We start from the raw sequence: 18,344 nt of genomic DNA on the forward strand, positions 1-18,344 counted from the left end.
AATTTCAGAGTTTTTTTCCAACACCGACTCACTGTGACATCACAGTGAGTGGACTTCCATATATGGGCATGACCGACATTTTCACTGCTGCTTCTTCGCTGGTACTCACTGGCTTCTTAATCGTTGGTATTCTGTATTTTAGTAACTATTCATGAACACAACATAATGCTCTAAATAATCAGGTTTAATTTTAGTTTGGGCTGCACAGCGGACTAGTGGTTAGGGCGCAGGCTGCACAGCTAGGAAACCCAAGTTCGATTCCCCCCTCGGTGTTGTAATAAAAAAACACATCAATAGTGAAGATGATGTTTAACAAATTGCTTTATTCACTTGAGCAGATGTGGTGCAATTATGTTTGGAATTTGCATTTATGAACTGAACAAGCGAGGCAGTATACTATACTATACTATACTATACAGTATATTAGTATACTTTATTTAACCATGGAGCCTCTTTCACAAGGATTGTGGCGGCTCATTGAAGCGCATCTTGGAGCCTGTAGATAGAACAAAAATAAGATTTTCTTATCGTCATGGCATATTGGTCTTCCCCCCGCCGTCATCCCTGTGACACTCTTACTTGAAATCTCCACCGTCCAGCAGGCTCTTGTAGGTCTCAATCTCAGCTTCCAGTTTCATCTTGAGGTTGAGCAGCGCCTCGTACTCCTGGGTCTGCTGGTGAATGTTTGCTCGCAGGTTGGCCAGCTCCTCCTCCAGACGTATGATAATGGCGTTGTACTTCTCCATCTCCATGTTGTTACGTAGCTCCGTGTTGCGTAGTGTGTCTTCAAGGGAGGCTTTCTAATGATACATGGAGAAGGAGGTTGTTATTCCGCTAAAAATGGATGGAAATTAGAACATATGTGCCGATTTATGCTTACTAAGCTCTGTTGAGATGCAAGCTCGATTTCTAGAGTCTGTATCTGTCTGGATAAGTCACTTCTCTCCATCTGCGCACCCTGGAGCGCCTCTGTGTTCTGTGAAACCTGAGCTTGAACATCGGCTGTCTGAAGTTGAGGGAGTAAAGAATAGCATCAAATGAGAACATTTTGGACTTGATGCCTGATTGGAAGTGTGGCCTTACTTGGTTTTCATGCCATCGTTTCAGATCCTCTGCATTCTTCAGAGCAATCTTCTCATAGTTTCCTCTCATGTCCTCCATGATCTGGGACAAGTCTTGACCTTTGGGAGCATCAACATCAACTTGCACTCCTGATTGGGAGATCTGATTCCTCAGCTCCCTCACCTCCTGCGGGACATACAGAAGGAAAACACACATCAATCAGTGTAATGCAACCATTCATTCATTTTCTACCGCTTTTTCCTCACGAGGGTCGTGGGGGTGCTGGAGCCTATCCCAGCTGTCTTCGGGCGAGAGGCGGGGTACACCCCGGACTGGTCGCCAGCCAATCACAGGGCACATATAGACAAACAACCATTCACACTCACATTCATACCTATGGACAATTTGGAGTGGCTAATTAACCTAGCATGTTTTTGGAACACCGCTAACATGCTAAAGCTACCCACCATCTTTTCATGAGAAACTTGGGACTGTCCGGTCTCGAATTCCGGATCGGATTCGGAATCCAAAGGAATCCTCCATGGCAGTATGTTAAAAGCCGACATTTTAAAAAGACGCATGGCCGTTTATTATCAACTGCTATACTGCTCATAGCTAGCAGTTAGCATCACAAACCGGAGGTCTTTTTATGCACTAGCGGGCATGTAACCAGTAAGCGTGTCTAGATGCCGGCTGTACGTGGAATTAATTCAAACAGACCGTTTTCGCAGGAAACATAAAATCCAAAGAAATGCAGCGGAATAGGTGCAGATCCCGGAAGATCTATAAAGCTTTGAGTGCTGGTTATTATGTGATTTTTTTTCATTCAAAGCTTATCTATTTTGTATTTACTTCAACCTTAATCGGAGCTGTCCACTTTTTGGAAAGCACACTCACGTTCTCATGGTTCCTCTTAAGGAATTCAAGCTCCTCCCTCACGGCTTCAATCTCACTCTCAATGTTCATCCTGGTCATGTTGGTGTCATCGATGACTTTCTTCAGCCCGGCAATGTCGGCCTCGACAGACTGGCGAATAGCCAGCTCTGTGTCAAACCTGGAAACAAACGTATTCCAAAGATTGCCTTCCAACAACGACAGCACCCGTAGTCCAAACCAACAAACGCCATTTGTGGGAGTCAACCCTGATGTTCCACATTGGCATGACTTGAAGTAAATAAGCGAGAGAATAAAGCCAAAATGACCTACTTTACTTTGAAGTCATCCGCAGCCAGACGGGAGTTGTCAATCTGGAGCACCAGACGAGCATTTTCTGCTATCTTGTTGAAGATCTAGAGAACACGTGACATGTAGTTGTTGACATATGTTAATAGCTGACGCTAATATTGGCATTCTTTCACGACTCCGCTCTTATCGTTAGGTACAACGAGAAAGACATCTGCAGATCTCCACATCTGCGTGAGCAACCAAGGGTCAGATTACACAAAGGGACCGTGGAGGAACAAGAAGAATGTTCCGCTGGAACCATCCTCCTCCGTGGAAAAAGAGTAAATCCCGCATAACTGGAATGTTTGTTTATATGTATGTGTTTATGCGGGCAGAATTGGAAGGCTAAACTCCTAAGTGGGTGGGTGGAATTTTCATCCGTGTTATCCTGTCCGGCAGGAAAGGGGAAACACACGTCCCTTTATGAGTTGAGAAGAAAACATTGAAAGATATTTGCCATTTGGAAAAGTATGTGACATTTGACTCTCGCTGAGTGAAGCTGATTGTTATGCAACGGAGTCGGTCTCGCTGGCAGCACGGGATCCTCACGGGATCCTTTGTGTGTGCGGCTTCACCACACATCTGTTTCACATTGGGGCCCACGGAGACAGGGGAGTGGCGCAGAATCTCAATTGCCAGCCTTTGGGGAACTTTTCAATGTGGAAGTTACCCTCACGCTGGTGACTCATCCGGAGGAAGTTCTGACCAGCTTCTGGCATCCAATGCAGATTCATGGGGGAGGGTAGGCGCTATCGGGCCGCCACACCCTTCATTCAGATGAACGACATTTGATAGCTTTGCCAAGGGCAGCTTTTGTTGATTCATATTTATTGTATTATTAGTTTATGCACACTTTATGCCCACATGATGGAAGTCTGGGTCAGTTCCAGCGGTTCCTAACTTTGAGTACCGAGCCGGGCGTCAAAAAGACAGATCCAACCTGTTGCTAGAAGTCCACAGAACCATTTAGCCACACCTACCTGTTTCCGTAGATCTTCAATGATGGGATCATACTTGCTGTAGTCTCGCATGTCAGGCCCTCCTGCCTTCAAGGCCTCCCTGATCTTCATCTCCAGCTCCTGGTTGGCCTGTTCCAGGTTCCTCACCGTCTCAATGTAGTTGGCCAGACGGTCGTTGAGGTTCTGCATGGCCCCCTTCTCGTTGCCGGTTATCCCGGCTCCCATGCCGCCGCTTGACCCGCCGAAACCTGCACCCATGCCGCTGCTCAGTTTGAAGGAACTCGCTGAGGAGGTGATGGGAGCTCCGGAACGCAAAGAAGATGCAGACACGGAGGAGATGCGGGTGTCCCGGCCGCTGGTGCCGGCGTAGCTGCTGGCGGAGTAGTACCGGGGTGAGATGTGGGAAGCAGATATCTGCTGGATGGTGGATCTCCTGTAGCTCATGTTGGAGATGTTTCTACGGTACAGAGATGAAAATGAGAAGTAGAGGCTCGCTGCTGGTCGGCTTCAAAAGAGACGATGGTAGCGGGAAGTGGGGAACTTATGGGGAACTTATACTCCTCCTTCTTCTCTCCCTCAATCACAGCTGGCCTTTTTTTTTAGACCCGGCCCACTTCAACGTTGCCCCGTTTTTTATGTTCTTGCTCTCTCTCTCTCACGCTTTCCATTGCCCACATGTTTCCTTTTCTAACCGAGTGTAGCTTTAATCGCCATGGAAACGTAGACGCATGACACAAACACAGCAGCAATGCAAATCAGTCAATTTGGTTGCGAGATTGAGATTAGACGCAAATGAGGTAAGTGTAAAGTTGTACTCGTGTTCACACTAAAACTGCAGTAGAACAAAAAGGGGAGAGTATTTTTGGCCAAATGCTCATAAAAGGAATGATGTCTGCTATTAGCGGTGGACTCCATGTTTGGTCAAAAAGACACAAAAAAAACACTTTTTGCCCAAAGAAGCTAAAAAAAAATAGGGTCTGATTGTGTGTGTGTGTGCTAATAGATGTAACCGTTAACCAGAGTGTCTACAATTACAAAGTTAGCTATAGTGATTGCTGACCACACCTACAGCTGTAATCACAATCCAAAACATACAATAAGTTAACAATGAGGACAATGGCTGTTCCCATATTCGCAAAGAAAACCCACGGACACACGAGCTTCTGAAATACCCTCGAGATGATGGAAAGGGGTGAGATCCACAAGGAGACTTGTTTGCTGATACCCTGATAGCGTCATACAATCAAAAACAAGGCCACCTTTGTTCACTCATCACATTGTATCTGATTATCTGCATGTCAGTTTTTGTGGGGGGCAAACTCTACTTGAGACCTACTACTTTGATTTGAAAGATCTAAAGAACTCTTAGGAAATAGGATCAATATAGGAATTTGGTTCCTCCTTTTAAAGAGGACCAATTATGCATTTTTACCCTATGTATTTAATTATGGACTCCTATAGAACAGCTACACACAATAACCGGCACAGAAAGCTTTCTTGATCCAGAGGAGGAGCACTCATTGTTGGACACACTTTGTCAAAGGCACAGCCGGTCCCGTGGAGCTCAAAAGCCAGACGTGAGGGCGCCCATGTTTACTAAGTGCTACTACTACCGATCTTGGCACAACATCGGTAATGCAAATGTGGTCATTTTGGTGTTTTTTTGCTGGATTACCGTGATCCAAACTGTGGTTCTCTCCACCTCTGTGGACGCACAATGTGTCCGACATTAATGCACCTTTTCTTCTGCAACAGTTTGGTGGATATTCCACGTTCATGTTCAGTCCTGTGTAAAATGTTGTTGATAGTTTAAAATATTTTTCTCTTAAAAATAAATAAATAAATAAAAATAAATATTTTTCTCTTGCTGGGAATCACCAACTACAATAACTTCTGCCTCAGCTTATTTCGTAAACAGCCAAGCAGAGCTTGGGGAGGACAGAGAGTGTATCTGGCCTACAGCCAAGCCCATATAAAGAAGTCTGCTCCTCTGTGACATCATAAAAGAACACTTTTGCCACGCCTTCTCAAACCGAGCGTTTTCGAGTCATCCCAAACTTCTTTCAGGGCTCACTTCCAAATGTGCAAACCTCACGATGTGATACTTTGTCATCGTTTAACGCAAGAATATAACATTCTAACTACATCTGTTGGTCAGAAAAGTGGAAAAAGCACAATAGGTCCCCTTGAAATGGCCTACATTGAGGATGAACAGGCAATAAAGTTTCAAACCACAGTGGACTAAACTGTCAAAATGTTGCCAGGTCCATAAGTCTTTCATTTCATAACTGAAGCTGACTTGTTATATTAGTATTTTTGCATTCAGCGCTACAAAAGTGGAGCGCAAAGTCAAATGATCCTTTTTGCAAACACCCTCCAGGGCTTGCATGCAACCTCGATCGGGTAGCGCTGTTCCACCCTCGCGAAGCTGCACCGCAAGAGGAGCAACAGCCGAGAAAGAAGTGGAAAAAAATCTGGTTTGCGAAAGGAGCAGAGAGATATAAAGAGGAAGGATCAATTAAGTCAGCGTGACTGAAACCACATGACTGTTTGTTCCGAAACATGCTGACAGCGTTAATGCTTCACCATCACAACCCGAAACAAACAAACAGAGTCTGGACCGCTCAGCTCTGATCCTGATATGACAGGCAAAAGTAGCAGCAGTGTCTTAGTCAGAGCAGAGCTTGATACTTCATTGAAAGTCTGGTTTCCCCGCAGAGTTCCCCCGCTGTTTCATTGTCTAACTAGTACTCTTATTCGTGTACAAAGTCAGTATAAACTGCTGTGTGTATACAGTATGTTAGCTCAACACACCTGTCAACATTTGCATTTGAAAATATGGGACATTTCCTGGGAAAATACGTAGGAATTAATAAGGTAGGGAGGATAAAAAATGCAGGAAAGGGAGGATGCCGGGAAAGAAGGGTAATTCTAAACTAAGCTCCTAAAGAGAAGGACTGTGTGGGACTGTTAAAAAAAAACCCTCAGCATACATTTGCACAAGTAAGCACATTGGGGGTGTGGGGGTAGGCCCAAATCCAGATTAAGTATATTGTTTGGGTTAGTGTGAGTAGCCATATTCCAATAGATCAGGCTACTCTCAATCCTTCCATCTTCCTTTGTAAAGACGAAAGCTTCTTCAAGATGTTTTCCTTGTTGTGATTCATAGTCGCAGTCCGAGTGGCTTTAGCCACCATATCAGTCATGACGGGCACCTATTGGGGCGCATTGAACGTCTTCAATGTCCTCCACGGAAAGGAGAATGACCAGGCGTATTCCACTTACCTCAACTGTCCATCATGTACCCGCTACTGACCGTTCCATCAGGGCAGACCATATGAGATGTTCCATCCATGTTTGGACGTTGCTCATGACATCTCATGACCACTCTGAGGAAGACAGTCAACAGTTGAAAGTAATCAACCTGATTGGTTTTATATTTTATAAACTTTGTTTATAATGTCAAATATGCCAAAGGCTAACTCACTGTGCGACATTGAAAATCCCTGAAAAAAGTACACGCATTTTGTATCGCACAACATCACCATCTGCTGGATCTGGTATGGATGGAATAGTTTGGAGTTTTTGAGGCACAAAAAGTGTCAAAAGAAAGGATTTTAAGAATAAATCCATTTCCCAACTCATCTCCACCTCCTGATTTCTATTTTGAACAACCAGCATCATCTGATCTGATTGGGTGTGGGGCTTATCCTGGGAGATGACTGGTTCCAGAACTGGTCACCAGTCAATCCCAGGGCACATTACATCATGTGGAGTGCCACCACGCGACAGCCACTTTCACTCTGTAACCACAGGGGGGCGGAAGTCACATACTAAACCCCTAGACTGGGGGGGGGATTGTGCTTCCCAGCCTTTATTGAGCCAAGGCACATACGTATTTGACATGATACAAGAGAATGGCAACAGATGGATATTAAGTATGGAAGTATGTACCTTCTGATATATAGTGGTAATTATTTTTGCCTGTTCGGACTAATTATTGTGTTTTTTATGAGCAACATTTTATTGTGCTCTTATTTTGGTCTATCATTTCCTGTTTTGCGTGGTTTTTGCACCTACCGGTCTTAACTGTTCCTTGTTGTTAATCAGCAGACTTCTTTAGTGAATCAACCAGACCATTATGCTTGCATTGGATTATTAGAAATGATTTCAATGGTGTTTTTGTGCTAGACTTGGGCGGGTGAAGAAGCACGGCGAAGCTTTGGTGCTTCAGTGAAAAGCAACATTAGCGACATCTGGTGGAAGAATGAAGTCAAAGCGATTTATGTCACAATTCGCTATTACAAACCAACATTGTTCAAAAAGCAGTTTTCCCGAGTAGTGGGATTCAGGAAGTCTGACTTGATGCAGGTTTTGGTGAGCTGTGCCAATCCTTGTGAGCTCATTTATGGATAATAAAGACATTTTTGACTCCACCGCCCCGCATCCTGGGTTAATGCTACAACAAATGAAATATAACATTGAAAAGAACTGGAGTCTGAGGCGGGGTGTCGAACTTTGGAGCAAACATTATTCTTTTATGGAACATCAACTCACATTCGTAACTCCACGAGACACAACAGCACACTCGTCCCTCCACTTCACCCGTCCGGGTGGCAACTACTGCCTCAACAATAGTTCCGGGGTAAATTATGTACCAGCAAGCTAGCAACACAACGTGTTTGTTTATATGTGCTCTAGCTTACATGACACAGAATAAACGGTAGGAAAAGAAACCAGAAATGAAAGAAGAACAATGTTTAGTGGAAATGCGTTACAGGCAAGGCAGAATGTGGGATTTGATGACGGTTTTGATCTATAACTTTTAAGGCTTGGCAGGATACTCCTGAAATCAAAGTCCAGCCGCTTTTTCAAGACCAAAAGCTCCAATGAATATCAGCATCTCTTGCATTGAATTTGTCTTTCTGGTTGTTATTATTTTCCATTATGGCCATGCATCTCAGAAAAAAAATAATTACATGTCGCGACAAAACTTTGTCCAGTCATCCCTCGCTACGTCGCCGGTCGAACCTGGAGAGGAAAATGGATGCTTATATGCTGTATTCTTGCCACAATTCTTGCATGGTCGACATGACATAGTACTCCTCCCATTCCATGTGGAAGTGGTAAGGTTATTGGCTTACTACTTTGTCCTTCTTCCCCACTCTGTTTAAAACATTCATTCATTCATTCATTTTCTACCGCTTATCCTCACGAGGGTCTCGGGGGTGCTGGAGCCTATCCCAGCACCTCCCCTTTGTGTTGATGAAGTAGGCTAGACTTAAGTAAACAAAGAAGGCATGTCACTTTTGTAGAAATGGACCAAAAACTCTCACATTCCTCTCCGCTCCTCACCTTGCCCTCACAACAATAATGATGCTAACAAGCCCAAACATAATGACAGCCAATCAATGTCCACTTCAGGGTGTGACTGACTATTGTGTTCTCTTCTCAACAACTCAGAATCCCAACGCATTAAAAAGGGGGTGTTGTCTTTGCTATCACTCGCTAAACTGCTAAGCACCCAGTCGTACTTGCGATGGGTGATACAACACACCATGCACACTTACACATAAAAAATTAAAAAATAATAATTTCAACGTTATTCATATTAATCTGCGAAATCAAATGAGGCGTTTAAGCTAATTATGTGGCAGCGTTGCTCAGCCTCGTCGTTACATTCTTCATGGTTTCAGTGATTTTTTTTTTGTCTATGATCTCAGCCAGTTATCTTCCAATACCGCCGAGCCCATCTCCACTCATCCTCTGGGACTTGTAGCAGGTACGTGTGTCATTCAGCACATTCCTCACTCGCCGTGTCACTTCACAACTTCATACAAAGCCACCTCTTAATAGACTTGCGATTGGAGCTTTTGGCATCTCAGCCCACGTTCCTCCAGGAGAAAGAGCAGGAGGAACAGCTTGTTTGAGATGAGAACTATCAAACAATGAAGACTCCAATATGATCAGCGTAGCTAAGCCTGAAGACTTTTTATCTCCTTTATAATCTGTATCTTTCCTTATGTTGGATTTTATGGGTTATTTGGAGACTCTTTAAGACTTAAGGTGGGACGAGAAAAAAAGAAGAGTGTTTGCTCTTCACCGACCTGATAAAGAAGGAATGTTCATGCTTCCATGCTCATAAAAGTCCACTTACATTTTGTAGGTAGACTTGATTAGTGTGATTTAAATGTATAATAATGTATAATATTATGATATGGTCATCATGTGAGCAGAAAAACTTTATGGCAGAGATGTTTTTGTCACATTTCTGAGACATGCAGTCGCTGGCCACAAACGTGTGGAGCACATCACACAGGGCGAACACAATTTGCTTTGCAATATGTCACGCCTGTGAGAAGTGTGGTAAACGAGACCAGGCCGTAAATCGATGCGTGTTTTCAATATAGCCGTGCTTTGACTTCAGATGGTGTTGTTTGTCATGGAGGAATGGAAAGCAGATATAATATAAAAGCAGTCACTGAAAAGTTGAGAAGGTGTGTGAAGTCCAGAGATGTCTTCACTGGGTTTATAGAAAGGAGACCCCCCCGCCAGTTCGGCCATTCTTGTACTCGGCTGAACAATCAACAGGCTGTAAATGTGCAACAAGATGTGATTTTCTTCCCTGATGCCACCACCCATCATGACACCCCCCATGCCATGCTCCCATCAGCCAATCAGGAGCTGGACAGGACCCTCCCATGTTGAGATAAATAGCACCACAAACCGGGGGCGGTCTATCTGCCTGACTCTCTGAGCCTCCTCTCACCCCACGTTGCTGCCGCCAGAATCCTCGCTGACCATGTCTGTCAGAGCCGTGAAGACCACCACCTTCTCCACCGTGTCCTCATCCAGGGGTCCAGGCCAGGGCTTCAGTAGCCGCTCCTTCTCTGGCTACGGTGGGCGAGGCGTGGGGGGCGCCAGGCAGAGCTACGCTGTCCGGGGTTCTTACGGCGGGGTGGGCAGCAGCGGCGCTGCGGTCGGCGTTGGGGGGTTCAAGGTAGTTGGCGGGTATGTTGCAGGGGGGGCCGCCCAAAGAGGGGGCGGATTAGAGTACGGCTACGTGGGCTTCGGTGGGGGCGTGGGGGGTGGCATGGCCCAAGAAGCGGTGGCCCCCATCACGACGGTGACCGTGAACAAGAGCCTGCTGGCCCCCTTGAACCTGGACTTCGACCCCACCATCCAGGCGGTCCGCATCCAGGAGAAGGAGCAGATCAAGACCCTGAACGATCGATTCGCTTCTTTCATCGACAAGGTCAGTCCGACAAGGACGCAGATACCTGAACATTGTTCTATCAGGGAGTCGCATGGTGCCTTTTATACAGAAATATCCCAAAGTGCAATATTTCCTGTATTTTTAGACTTGTTTACCTTGCTGGTGTTCTATATTGTAATGGGGGATGAAGTTGACCTGGAAATGTTTGCCCTTTTTGACACAGTATCCACACTAAAATAGAGGCGGGACATTGTCTGTGTGAAAGGACGTTCCACAGTGCTAGGACAGGTGCGCTAAAGGCTATTATAGGTGGGGAAATGGCAGTAAAAGAGGGGATTTAAACTTGTAAACGCTACAAAATACTATTGTTTTGAGATGAGATCTTATTTTTACGATTACTCTGTTTACTCCCTTTTATTCAACTTTAATTTTTCTGTAAAGCGTCTTTGAGTATTTTGTAAAGCGCTATACAAATAAAATGTATTATTATTATTATTATATTCCACATAGTAACAGAGGAATTGGAAGTGCGATGCCAACCCAAAAGTAATGATTAAAACCAACCAATGGGGCCATTCAAGCATTGATTGAGCATGAATATGATCCCATAACAATCAATGGATATGGCGTACACAGGGAAAAACAACAATCATCATCCATCATCCATTTCAAGGAAGATTTGTCGGTAATAAATATTATGAGTATAAACAATCAACATCATCAAAAAGACCCCATTGAACCGACATCGTGATGAGATTTGTTATCAGACAGAAGCACACACTGCTCTCAGGCTTGTGATTGATTGGACGTTATCTTGCCCCCCCACCCCCCCACCCGCCCCTTGTCTATTATTGCGTTTCTTGTTTAAGGAGGCCCGTGGAAAAATGCGGGGAGGAAGTTAACCTGTGACTCCATCACAGGAATTCATAAAAACAACAATCCCTCTCCTCCTTCCTTCACGTGCCATCGTAAACGACAACTCCAACACACACATGCACTCCTGCCCTGTTTGCCCAAGACCCCACCCAGGGTGAGGACACTCAATGGAGAGGTTGTAAAGTTGGGAAACACTGACTTCCTCGCCGTATTGTTAGTCAGAATAATAATAATCATAATAATCGATGAGTGTAAGAATCCTTTCACCTGGTAAAGAATGAACTATTTGTCCTTGAATGCACCATATCAGGAGTTTTTAGATTCAATGATTGTCGTGTTTGCAGGTACGCTTCCTGGAACAGCAGAACAAAATGCTGGAGACCAAATGGAAAGTCTTACAAGAGCAAACCACGTCGCCCTCCGGCATCGACGCCATGTTTGAAGCCTACATCGCCAACCTACGCAGGCAGCTGGACAGCCTCGGTCACGAGAAGGTCAAACTGGAGTCTGACCTGCATCACATGACAGGTCTGGTTGAAGACTTCAAGACCAAGTGAGTGATGGCGGTGTTTGACTTCTATTTGACCTCTGTTTGACCTCATTTCAGCATCGATTCCAAGATATTGTCCGCAGTTGACTGCCAAGTCTGTTTTTTAGATACGAGGAGGAGATCAACAAACGCAACGAGTGCGAGAACAACTTTGTCCTCATGAAGAAGGTTGGTCTAAGTCGACTGAACCAATTTTTGAACCCAACGTGACTTGTCTCGTGTGTCGCCGTGCAGGACACAGACGCGGCGTACTTGATCAAAGCAGAACTGGAGACCAAGCTGGATGGACTTTCTGATGAACTTGACTTCCTGAGGCAGATCTACGACGCGGTAATGAAGCTATCTTGCGGGACGCTACATATGAATGAATATGGCATTGATTATTTTTGGTGTGTTTTATGGTATCTTCCATGTCTCTCGGTCTTCCCTGTGCAGGAAATCCAGGAGCTCCAGAGTCAGATCAAGGACACGTCCGTGGTGGTGGAGATGGACAACAGCCGTAACCTTGACATGGATGCCATTGTTGCTGAAGTGCGGGCCCAGTATGAAGACATTGCTAATCGAAGCAGAGCTGAAGCCGAATCGTGGTACCAGTCCAAGGTATTAAGGACTACAAAGTCTATCCTTACGACAGTGTTGACGTGTGGTCATATTGCTGTGTTCCCTTGTTTTATGTCATTGGATGGTTTTTTTTTTACATCTACAGCATAGAAAACCTTTGTAAATATGTATTGTAGACATAACACCCCTATAGTGACATTTACATGCCTGTTATTCCTTGTTTACACCACATTGTGAAGGCTACGAAACAGGCTAGCATCACAAACTACCGAGCTAATAAGTTAGCCCCTCCAGTTTACTTATTCTAAAATAAAGTAAGAAGCCAAAATGTACCACTTCCACACAGAATGGGAGGAGACTTTTCTATCATGTCATAGTTGACTACATACATGCAGTATGAAAGTATTATGACATAATTTCATGTCTCATCAACAAAAGTGACCAGAATACTACCTATAATTAGTCTTTTTGAAAAAACGTGATAGATTGAAGGAGCAATGTTTGAACCCCGATGTAGCGAGGGACGACTGTACTACGTTTTCTACAGTCAAACACATGCAACAACATTCATACAAAACACATAATTTAAGTTAAATTTGGTTCCCTGGGAGACACCTGTCGACTACTTGGGGGGGGGGGGGTGCAGCAGCTTGAGAAAAATAAGGATCATCTTTTGCCAAGTTATGATAAAATGGATTATTATTAAACTATTGAGCTTTTTTGTACACTTTAAAAAGCTTCTAATCAACTGGAGCCTATCCCAGCTGTCTTGGGGGGAGAGGCGGGGTCCACCCTGGACTGGTGGCCAGCCAATCCCAGGGCACATATAGACAAACAACCATTCACACTCACATTCATACCTATGGACAATTTGGAGTGGCTAATTAACCTAGCATGTTTTTGGAATGGGGGAGGAAACCGGAGTACCCGGAGAAAAGAACACGCAAACACATAGAGATGGCTGAGTGTGGAATCAAACTCACGTCTCCCAGTTGTGATGCCTGCTTGCTCACCACTCGCCCACCGTGCAGCCCTAAAATAGAACATATAAAGTTTATGTTTATGTGTGTCCAGTATGCAGAGATGCAGGAATCTGCTGGAAGATGCGGCGACGACCTCAAATCAACCAAGGCGGAGATCGCCGACATGAACCGCAGGATCACGAGGCTGCAGTCTGAAATCGACATGGTCAAATCCCAGGTGAGCGTTAAACATTAGACGACGGCGCTCGGACAAGCACGGACCTCCGAAATCAAACACCTGACCTCTTTCAGATCAATAATTTGGAGGCTCAGATCGCCGAGGCCGAGGAGCGCGGTGAGCTGGCCGTGAAGGACGCCAAGCTCCGCATTCGAGACCTGGAGGAGGCTCTTCAGAGGGCCAAGCAGGACATGGCCCTGCAGGTCCGCCAGTACCAGGAGCTGATGAACGTGAAGCTGGCATTGGACATTGAGATCGCCACCTACAGGAAGCTTCTGGAGGGAGAAGAAGACAGGTGTGATGATGAGCGTGTGACATGTGACATGTAACATGTGACATGTAACATGTAACATTCACTAAGTCATGTGTTTCTTTTGGTAGGCTGGCAACTGGAATCAAGACCAACGTGTCCAAAGTGACGTGTACGTATTTCATTTGTTTTTCATAATTTAAAAACCATATAGTGACCTCCATTTTGTAAACAGCTTTAAACTACAACGCTTACGGCCTGGAGAGCTGTCGCCCCCCATCCATGACCAGCAGCTCATTTGGCGCCAAGGCCAGCGGTGTTTCTGTTTCCGGCCACGAGGGGGCGACAGTGATGAGCACCGCCGCAGTCACTCAGTCGGAGACGGCGGTGACCACCAGCGAGGAGAAGATAGAGAAGAAGGAGGAGGTGGAGGTCCCCGTCGCCACCGAGGAGGCTCCTGTTGAGGAGAAGAAAGAACAGGAGAAAGTGGAAGTTGTGGCCGAGGAGTGAGCGCTACATCATATATATCAAGGCACATCACGGCAGTACGTGTATTCGGCCACCAGATGGCAGTGTGGGATATGTTTTCCAATCTGACGTCAATAAATCAAACCTTACAAGATGTTGTCAGTGAATTTGACCCTTGCCAACCTGAACAGGATGCTTCTTTTTTGTTTTTAAAGGAAACATTTAAATACTACACCCCACCGTACAATAGCTATCATTTCACCGAGACAAGACGATGTTGTATGAAGGAATGCAACACCTCCACTGGATGACTTCAGAGAAACAGGTTGCAACCTGCATTCTGGGTGGTGGTGCCGCACCCAAGGCCATACAACGTCTGATGAAATGGAAAGCTTTTGTGGCTTATTGTTCCCTAGCAGAACTGTGACTACTAGTAGTCATAGTTTTCATAGTTTAACATCTTACAGGAAGCATGCATACACATACATCCCTTTGTTTACATTAAGTATTGTAATAAGAATGTTGTATTGAATATCTTTTATTTAAAAGGGGGGTCATGCAATGCTATCATAAGTGTATTTATTATCATGTGGGAGTGAATTATGGTTTTTGGTGGTGAAAAAGTACATTTGCAAGGACATATTGAGCATATGCATCATGCAGTGTACGGTACAAAAATCCTTGATCAATTATATGACTGAAAGCAGGCAAGTTCCAGCCCAAAAACACAAAGCAACAAAACCATCCAACACAATGCACCGTATTGACTTTGCAATAACGAGATACAACATATTTTTATTGGAATCAGTGCAGATTTATTTCTAATTATTTTTTAAAACTGATTCTAGTCCAGTCACACGTGCAGGCTTGCACGGAGAGATCAGAGTCGGAGTAAAGAGGGAGTGCGGCAACCACTACTGGAATTGCATTTTTTTCCAATTGGAGAGGGTGAGACTGAGTTACTGTCACCCCAATTCTCCACAATACCATGTAGCCTGCAAACTTCCTAAATGCACTGGAATGAATCTTAATGATTTTTTTTGCAAGTGGAACTCTATTATGTTTCATCATCAGGCCATCATTATGAGGTTTGGCAGCAGGGGCAGGGCTTAGAAGTGTTCCCAGACAACCACTGCTACATATTCATATCTTTATTCTAGAACTGCTGCATGTCTGAGTGCAGGTTTCATGGCTATGATACATGTTCACGCCATTTTCCATTCACTCGGCGAAGCAATCAACTGTTTTGTCTGGCAACAAAACACCACGCAACTGTTTAATCATCCCGTAAGAAATTTTACAACCTATTTGACACCTGCATGGTGCTCACCTCCATGGCATCATGCTAGTGCCTGCAGCTAGATGTTGCAACACGAAACTACACAAAGTAGGGCTGATGTCAGCAATGAAGATATTGCTGTATTTGGACCCTGGTTATACGCTAATATATACGTACGTTATAGTCAACACTGCCACTAACATCGCTCTTGAGTGTCTAATAGATGTCGGATGCGTGGTGTATAAAAGCAAATAACTGCCAAGAAAACCTCCTGAGATAGATTTGATTCATTATATAAATGGTCACTACACATCGTACTTCGGTACGTGACAAAAAAAACAACAAAAAAACCCTTAAATTATATTAGGAAAGCAGGAAGTGAACAAATGTAACAGTTACTGATTGTAAAAGTACCAGATGGAGGGGTAGGATTTAATAAGCTTTGCTTCTTCCTACTCCTTTTGAACATGTGGAACTGGGAACTGATTATGGGATGCACTCAATTGGAATCTGATGCATGTTCAAATGAAATTAAACCATTACCATTACCATTACAATAAAAAAGCATCATGACTCGTCAACATCCCGCACAAAAAAGGCTGGAAAGCACTTGGTTAGAGCTCACCTAGTAGTTGGTTAATATTCTGCATTATACGTTCGTAGTGTATTGTGCATTTTTTTTTTGCTGTGTGTGTGTGCGGTTCTTTTGATACCAGGAGTGGGCGTCAAGCTAGGCTCCGAGCAGCACATGAAATTGAAACAAATCATGAGTTTGCTAAAAGAGTGATGCAGTGGGCAATCGTTTTGCAGCCCCAACTTGCAGGCCCGTCTAACAAGCAAATATTTTTTGGGATAAAATGAAGTGAAAAGGTAAAAAAGTGTTGATTTTAAGAGTTATTCCTCCTGTCCAGCTGCACCTCATTGAGTCATTTCAAGCATTCCAAGTCTCCTTGTGTTGCCTTTTAAAAAAGTCAAGCAGGTTGCAGGATCATTATTTGTCATTGACACTGACTGACAAGTAGCTAAGCCCCCGCAGGGCATCTGACTGGGACTTCAACCTGTAAAGTGGACCAGTTTGTCTCCAGTTATGCATCTAAAGTATGATCTGACAAAGCAAAGCTGCCCCACCCACGGGCAGCGCCTTGTTAAACTTGGGTGTGGAGCTTTGAATGCGTGCTGCTGGCCAATGCGACATAGCAGTTGGGCTGCGAGTTCCGTAATGAAGGCCATCAAATATCAGTAGACTCCAGTATGGGAATTTGTAAAGCGGCGAGGTTGCGTAATGCCTTGTTGCATCACTACAAATGATACTTAAAAACAAAAATAACACGGTCACGGACAAGTTATGTGGTCAACGAAACATGTCGGGATTTAGCTATCATGTGATACTCAGACGGTATCGTGATGCCGTGCCACTAGCTGCAGGAGATGGGTGCACACGTACTCATGTGCATCACCTCACCAAATTATCACCAAAAAATCCCGACAGTCAAGAAAGGACATCGCTTGGGAAAACAGGACACTTGGTCACAGTGCTACACTACTGGAGACGACAGAAGAAGACTTCACTGAATCAATCAATACATTCATCACACAGCAAATTAACACCACAAAGATATACTCCAGAAATAAACAAACATGTACCAATAAAAGCCAAACATTTTAACTTAACAAGTTTTTCCATTTTGCATCAAATCTTAGCAACGCATTTATAGGTCTGCTGCATTGACATCAGCCTCCATCTTTGCTTTGGACTCTGGTCATCTGGCTCCCTCTAGTGGACAGAGGCAGCATTGCAGCGGCATCCAGCATTTTCTATGAGACCTGTCCTCCAATTAAATGGTTTAATTAAAATTAAAAAAATATATAAAAATAATTAGATTCCAAACTGCCCAGAAGATGTTGTAGTGTAAAAGTTTGGAATTGTTCCGAGACAATGTATTTGAAGATAAAGATAAAGTTTGTTGTTGCAATGCCACACATTGTTTCATTATATTTTGCATATTTTTGCATTTCATCCAATTTTGCTTTGCAATATTCGCTTTACTTCCGTCAGTCCAGTTGATGCTGCTTACATTTTGGCGGTGTAGTAAATATTTCTAGAAATGGTTTCAGAGCCCCATCTGCAAATGACAAAACCTGCAATCACTGAGCTTGAGGTCGTAAATGTCCATTTTCAATAAATCTATCAAGTTCTGTCATAAATCCTAGTTAACAAGTTTCACCTCCAGCCAATCACCCCTGCTATAATTATAATTAGCATAGTTTGAAACTGGTCTCCTTGGACTATAAAACCAAGTATCAGTACTGCTGAAAGGCATCAGAAGAGTTGTCGTTGTGTAAAGGCGCTACTGCTACCAGTCCAAGTTTTAGTCCGGTCCGTGTATTTCAAGGTCATCTGGGTTGGCGACCTGGGACAGTTTCTGTCAGCGGCGGTCTGACATCCTGTTATGGTTAATTATTCACTACTATCAAAATGACGCTGAGAAGGGGTGGAGCCGACTGGGTGGGGTGACGGATGACATGCACGCACTTTACTTTCACTTGTTCAAACACGCCGGTCTGCTGTTCCACTTCTCTATTGTAGTACGGCGCATGCATCTGCACCCAGCAAGACTTTTTTATGACCATTGATATATAGTGACTAAACGGCGGTTGCTAGGCGTCGGTGCAATAACAGAGAAATCGCAGAGGTGAAT

General features: G+C 44.3%; 2 protein-coding genes and 1 long non-coding RNA gene across 3 annotated transcripts in view; 1 reads left to right on the forward strand and 2 right to left on the reverse strand.

Annotated features, from left to right (window-relative positions):
- Nucleotides 1–309: 309 nt before the first annotated feature.
- On the reverse strand, nt 310–4,065 carry LOC131106084 (keratin, type I cytoskeletal 18-like). The gene is made up of 7 exons (XM_058054837.2): nt 3,267–4,065; nt 2,269–2,351; nt 1,960–2,116; nt 1,084–1,248; nt 881–1,006; nt 580–800; nt 310–496 (listed from the first exon to the last, which is right to left on the reverse strand). The coding sequence occupies exons 1-7, from the start codon at nt 3,687–3,689 to the stop codon at nt 475–477; spliced, it is 1,197 nt and encodes a 398-aa protein (XP_057910820.2). The 5' UTR covers nt 3,690–4,065; the 3' UTR covers nt 310–474.
- A 1,724-nt stretch (nt 4,066–5,789) lies between these two features.
- The window catches only part of LOC131105846 (uncharacterized), a 34,620-nt gene continuing 22,065 nt past the window's right edge, over nt 5,790–18,344 (reverse strand). Inside the window, exons 3-8 of the long non-coding RNA XR_013630274.1 lie at nt 14,154–14,355; nt 13,714–13,923; nt 13,565–13,622; nt 13,432–13,481; nt 6,531–6,634; nt 5,790–6,460 (exon numbers count right to left, since the gene is read on the reverse strand). This is a non-coding gene — a long non-coding RNA (uncharacterized LOC131105846). The remainder of the gene's footprint in view (nt 6,461–6,530; nt 6,635–13,431; nt 13,482–13,564; nt 13,623–13,713; nt 13,924–14,153; nt 14,356–18,344) is intronic.
- LOC131105845 (keratin, type II cytoskeletal 8-like) lies at nt 10,048–14,434 on the forward strand. The gene is made up of 9 exons (XM_058054253.2): nt 10,048–10,500; nt 11,682–11,890; nt 11,995–12,055; nt 12,122–12,217; nt 12,323–12,487; nt 13,523–13,648; nt 13,723–13,943; nt 14,030–14,070; nt 14,134–14,434. The coding sequence occupies exons 1-9, from the start codon at nt 10,048–10,050 to the stop codon at nt 14,406–14,408; spliced, it is 1,647 nt and encodes a 548-aa protein (XP_057910236.2). The 3' UTR covers nt 14,409–14,434.

Source organism: Doryrhamphus excisus, linkage group LG18 (genome assembly GCF_037039965.1).
Source record: "Doryrhamphus excisus strain RoL-2023G ecotype Guam linkage group LG18, RoL_Dexc_Guam_v1.1, whole genome shotgun sequence".
NCBI lineage: Eukaryota > Metazoa > Chordata > Actinopteri > Syngnathiformes > Syngnathidae > Doryrhamphus > Doryrhamphus excisus.